The sequence below is a fragment of the Vigna radiata genome, unplaced genomic scaffold (assembly GCF_000741045.1).
Source record: "Vigna radiata var. radiata cultivar VC1973A unplaced genomic scaffold, Vradiata_ver6 scaffold_86, whole genome shotgun sequence".
Classification (NCBI taxonomy): Eukaryota; Viridiplantae; Streptophyta; class Magnoliopsida; order Fabales; family Fabaceae; genus Vigna; species Vigna radiata.
The window spans coordinates 123,980-130,493 of NW_014543269.1; the positions used below are offsets into that span (position 1 = coordinate 123,980).

The window sequence follows — 6,514 nt, forward strand, 5'->3', positions numbered from 1 at the left end:
CCACACCGCACTACAGAGCCATGACCATCGTCCGTGACGCACCGCGTACCACCGCACACAACCGCGGGAAGTTCGAAAAGTTCAAAGCTTTTTGTGAAAATGAAAGGTGGTGGGGGAGGGGTGGAGTCTGAAGAAGAAGGAGTTTCGAAAGTTTCGAAATGTGAAAATCTGATGAAGTAAAGAATAAAGTAAATAGGGTAACTTTTTTTAATAGGGTTACTTTTTTTAATAGGGTTAAAAGAGTAAAAGTACAAAAAACAAAAAGGTTAGTTTTGGAATTAAGAAAAATAAAAAAATAATTGGGGAGGTGGATCTCCAACCGGTGGAGGTGCAGGCATCAACTCCCAAATACGATTATGTAATTGTATCGTATTGGGTGCGTCATGACTCGTGATTCAAAAGCTTCTGAAAATGTGGCCCATTTTTCTTTCAAGAAAAAAACACACTTTGTTTGCAGTTTACACCAACCTGTCAAAAACAGCTGCAGACTATGCTCTCTATTCAAACTCACTCTGCCATACTTTCTTGCACACAACATTATATATTTGAAAATTATCCTGATAAACACTACTTTTTTATTTTTCTCTTAAAAAAATATAAAATTTCATTTTTTATGATATTTTATTTTTGTGCCATATGTTAAATAAATATAAAAGTATTGTCACCTTATCATTAATATATCATATCCATTAGCACAATGATATATTAATATAATTTTTGACATGATATATATATTTTTTTTTTCGTTTAATTTAAATTACATTAATACAATAATAAATAAGTAATAAATCAATGAAAAAATAACATATGTTGTATTAAAATGTTATAAAAAAATTGATGTGAATATTTTTTATTTTATTTTTTATCATCAATAATTTGATATTGTAAGAGTAAGATAAATATGAGGTGTTGGTGCCTGTCTAGAAAATGAATCCACAGAAAGCTAATGATTAGTTGTTGCATGCCATGATTTTTGCCTTCGCTTTTGTGGAAGATGCTTTCCGTGTTTGAAAGCACTCCCAATTACCGGCAAAAAACTTTGAATTTGAATCCTGTAAAAGTGTGTGTAAAGATGTAAAAGGTAGAGTTTGGTTTCCCATTTTATTGGGAAAGTAGAGCTCTTTCTTTCAAGGAAGTGGGCATGTAAAGACAAGGATGCACTTTTTTGTATCGATAAAGTCAAAAAGATGAAGATTGATATGGCATCTCTAGATTGTGTTTTGTTATGGCCATAAACGTGCTTCAGTGCTTCCATTGTTCAAAGTTCAAACAGAATGTGATAAGCTCAATGATATCATTAATCATGAAACGAAATCACCATCACTATGTAAACAAATAAAGTTAATCACAAAATCATTTACAGGTCACTTTAAAACAAAATGTTCAATGAACTTTATTCCACAACAATTAAATATAACATGCATTTATAATACATAGATGTATTTTAGTTTTTTATTTATTAAATTGATCATATCACTTGTTATTAAATTGTTATCGAATAATTTATTATTATCTATTTTTATACTTGAGATAATATATATGTTTTAAAGTAAAATAATAAATGAAAAATCTTATTGATGAATGAAGATAATATCCCATTAGTTGATAATAATGATAAGAAAATTTACTATAAAATAAATTATTATAATTTTTCATAAAAATAATCTGAATGTATTTGTATTTCATATTTTAAGAATGAATTGTAAAATAAAGGTTTAATCGTTTCTATTTATTTTGGATTTTTTAAACAGGTTCGTTTTTTTTTTTTTCAATTTAAATTTTAAAATTGAAAAATCAAAGTAAGGGTCCATGCTGTTAAATTGAGTTAATAGGTTAAATTTAAGTTGAATTGTCAGTGTGAGGTGGAATCATTAAATGAACATGTTACGTGAAAAATATGTAATTAAAAAAAAAGGTTTCTAAAATATGAAATGTGAAATCAAAGATCACGAAATTAGGCTTCATAAAAAACCAAAAGGCTCAAGCTCGTTGAAACACTGCACTCAAAGATGGTAGTTGACGGCATAGCACCTAACATTTCTACCTTCAGCATCTTGATTTGGACCCTCTACAAGGCTCACCCATTAGGGCTTTCCATTCTCATGCTCGAGGACATGCCCAACCACGACTTCAGACCCGACCAGAAAACATTCACCATGCTCATCCAAGGATATATCGAAGAGGGTGACATGAACGACGTGTTGAGGAATAAGGAACTCATGGTGGAGTCCGAGTGCACGCTAACTACTATTTTCCATGAATGTTTTGATGAATGGGCTTTCCAAAGAGGGTAGAATTGAAGAAGCTTTGAGATTTATTTATGATGAAGAAGGTTTTTTCCCTTACAAGTTTACATTCAATGTTTTGGTGAGTGGTTAGTGTAGGACTGGGCATATCAAACATGGTTTGGAGATGATGGATTTTATGTTTGAGAAAGGGTTTGATTTGGATGTTTATACTTATAATTCTTTGATCTCTTGGTTGTGTAAGTTGGGTGAGATTGATGAGACTGTTAAAATTCTCAACCATGTGATTTCAAGGAATTGTTTGGTTTCCAATTTGTTGGGTCTTCAATATGGAACATTCTCGACCCAATTGATGAAGTTAAATGGCTTAAAAAGACGTGACAGAAAGGTAGAAACGATCTTCTAACACGAAAAGCACGAAAAAAGATGTGGAGAACTTCAAGAGACAATCAAGAGAATTTTCAAGACATCTGGACTTCACTTTTTGCTAGGAATTGTTGTAAAGAGTATGTTTTAGATGTCTAGAAGAGGCTAATTTTTCTGTTCATTTGGAGTTGGTTATATGTCGATACATTAATTTAAATTTCATGTGCAATATATGTCTTTGTCCTTGTTCTTTTCTTGACTTGCTTGTGATTATACAAAAGTATAGTTCTTTTTAAATGTTCTTTTGTACTGAAAAGTGTTTTTAGAACAGAAACACAAGAAAAGAAACTAAAATTAACTAGGAATAACTTTTATGCTTTTGCTCATTCTCAACATCTAATTTAATGCAAAATTATTTGTTGAATTAATTAGGAAATTAATAATTTAATGGATAATTTTAGAACTTGTTTTAAAGAATTAAATCAAGATACACTTATGTGAATGCTTGAACAGATGATGTATTTTGTCCATATGTTACTGTAATGTTAGTCTAAGACCAATTCCAATGATTTTTTATCGTATTTCTCAATCTTAAATTTTTACGTTGTTAATTTCATGCTATTTTCCAAAGTTAAAATCAAATGTTATCTTCAATAATTGATTTTGATAAATAGTCTTAATTTAATTTCTTTGGAAAAACGATATTCTTAACTTTATTCACTGTAATATGATATACTTGTCAAAAGATTATCAAATCTTTTATTTTAAAAGGAAATTAATAGTTTACACACTTTTGAGGGGTCAAATAAATATTTATTTTGGGAAAATGTTTTAAAATCATTGTCTTGCGAGTAGATAAGAGATTATATATTTATCATTGTTCGAATCCGTTGAAATTTTAAAATAAATAAATTAAAATAATTTTAAAAGAGTTATTTTTTGGTAAGACATTATAGGGTTAGGTGCCTTGTTATTTTTTTATTTTTTTTATTTTTTTTTTAAATAAAGCTTGTAGTTCATTGATCTTCTATTATTAAATTCGGTCAAAGATTGCTTCCTCTCTTAATTTTCTGTCAAGTGGTTGCTTATACATTATTTTGTAAAAAAAGAAAAATTCTAAACAATGAACATGCAATTAACTCTTTAATTAAAATGAACTTTGAGAAAGTATAATTACAATCCATTATATGTCAATAAATGAGACTTTAACAGCTTTATAATTCTTAATGTATATACTAAAGTCATATTTGTAAACAACTATAAAATATTTTCGTAAGAAAACAATATTATTTATTAGAAATAAAGTAATTTTTGTTTTAAAAATAAATATAACCTTAAAGGGTTTATTTTCTGATTCATTTATGATCACACAGTACAAAATTAAGTATTTTAAGCACATTTTTATTGTTGGAATAGAACAAAATTGTCCTTACCCACAAATTCTAGGCGTCAATTTCCTGTCTCTTTCTCTGCTTTTAAATAAGGAGAGGCATGCCATAAAAAATTGTAAAATGAAGTTAATCCTTCACCAAATTATCAATTTAAATTATGTTCAATCTTGATATAATAAAAAAAAAGAGAAAAATACGTCCTTATTATTATATTCCAAAAAAAGACTCAAATTTCGTATTCTTTGACACTATTATATGGCGGCGCTTAGTTGAAATTAATGATGTTTCGTAAATTATCAAAACTCTTTTTTACTAATAATAATAGCCTGCTTCTACTAAACTTTTAAGTTCATTACTGAGATCACTCATTTTATAATTATGCAAATCAAATTAACCAACCTGCTAATAAACGCATTAAATTCCTGGTTAAGTTGATTTCATTAATTAAAGCCCGATATTTTCTTCATATCTTGTTTTTTATTTAATCACTTTCAACATTCAAGAAAACTATATAACAAAATTTGATATTAATAAATCGTGAATAAATTATACAAAAAAGTATATATTATTTTTAAATTAAACTTTAAAATAAGAAATTTATGAATCATTCTATATATTCAAATATTAATCATCTTATCTTATTTAATTTTATTCAATATAAAGTTTTCAATTCAGCTTATACAATCAAACTATAATCCAAGAGGCAAAAATGTAAGAGCAAAAGGAAAAATACTTGTAAAAAGTTGCAAATGTTTTAGTGTCATCATAAGTATTGACAACATGTGAAGCAAAATTAATGAACATCAACTCGATCGACTACAAAATTCTGTATGACCCACAGATTTAAACGACAAAAATAGTATATAAATGCAAAGTAAACAGTAGTTTACAAACGCAATCACAAACTGACACATATTTACAAGAAATCACTAATGTCCAAACTCTCTGGAATTTCTAACTTGAATACATCGCTGCAATACGTGTCCCTCTCTTCCTCGGTGCTGCTATTCACATAAGTGGATGATGAATTCAATGGAGTTGGAGTAGACAAAGGCGTAGACAGAACCGAATCGTAGCCTATGTTTTGGTTTGCACTGTTTAACAAATGTACCAATTCCGGGTCCTGTAGCAAATCAACTTGGTTTTGTTGAGCGTTCAGGTAATTATGCTCACCGAGATAGGAAGGAATTGAACTGTCTGGGGACATTGAAAGCCCATTGTTCATGTTGTTGCTTTCGGTTGGAGTCTGAAACTGATTAGGGAAAACCTGGCTTTGCACTTGACAATTCCCTACACTGTTATTGAATTGTTGTTGAACTTGTGAAACTAAGTTTAATGGGTTCTGATTGTGATCATTCTTCAATGATAACAAAGTGGCAGTGGCAGCGAGCTTCAGAAACTCTGGGTTCATCAACGCCTGGGCACTCAGCAAACCTTGCAGATTCAGAAACGATGGATTAACGCTGCCGATTGCTGACCTAAGAATCGAGGACATGTCAAGAAGATCAAGGCGTGGAGCGTGTGTAACAGGGTCGATTCCCATTCGCAGCAACCTCTTCCTGATGTGAGTGTTCCAATAGTTCTTTATTTCATTGTCGGTTCTCCCTGGCAACCTAGCTGCTATTGCCGACCACCTAAATATGAACACAGAATAAACAACATATAAGCGTAACATTCTTAAAAAAGAGTTTGAACCTTTTTCGATAAAAACATGGCAAAATCAAACACGTACTTGTTTCCCAAGACACTGTGAAGCTGAATGATGGTCTCTTCTTCTTCAAACGAGAACCTTCCTCTCTTGATATCGGGTCTAAGGTAATTAGTCCATCGAAGACGGCAACTCTTGCCACATCGCTGTAAACCTGTGAATGAGATTAACCAAGAAATAGTTAATATTCGATAATTAATGAACGAAAAACATGAATAAGCTGGGAAAGGGAGCATAGAGAAAAAGAAAAAGTGTATTTAGGTACCAGCATTCTTGGGAAGGGTTCGCCAATTTCCAGGTCCATGAGTTTGAATGTAGTTGGTGAGCATGAGATCCTCTTCAGGTGTCCAAGGACCCTTTTTGAGACCATTTTTGTTGCAACAAGGTGCTCTTCCCATAGCAAACAGATGAATAGTGAAAATTGGGTGAATGATTTGTAAAAGTGCAGCCGCAAAGTGCACTGAAACAGGAACGATAGAAGAGAGAGAGAGAGAGAGAAGAGAGAAAGGGTTGTAGTAAAAGTGAAGGAAAGTAAACGTTTGTTGGGTCTAATGCAAAGCGAGGACGACCCTTGCCTTTATAGCGAAAGAAAGCGGAGCTGTTTGTTTCAAGTCAAACGGATTTGGTGCCGGCCTTCTTCATGTATTTATCAACACATGTATACGCATGGTGTTTTGTATACGTATGCAATACATGCATACAACATTGCATAAAAATTACATTCATATACTTGAGGTTTATTTATGAAATTTTAGTACATTTCACACTTGTATTTTCTTTTAAAAAATATATGCCATGTAACA

The 6,514-nt window shown here is 31.0% G+C and overlaps 1 protein-coding gene across 1 annotated transcript; it reads right to left on the reverse strand.

The window, feature by feature from the left end:
• Positions 1-4,720: 4,720 nt before the first annotated feature.
• Positions 4,721-6,293, reverse strand: LOC106754253 (transcription factor MYB41). Its single transcript, XM_014636254.2, has 3 exons — positions 5,977-6,293; positions 5,736-5,865; positions 4,721-5,637 (listed from the first exon to the last, which is right to left on the reverse strand). Exons 1-3 carry the CDS (start codon positions 6,107-6,109, stop codon positions 4,920-4,922), a joined length of 981 nt encoding a protein of 326 aa, XP_014491740.1. The 5' UTR covers positions 6,110-6,293; the 3' UTR covers positions 4,721-4,919.
• Positions 6,294-6,514: the final 221 nt, after the last annotated feature.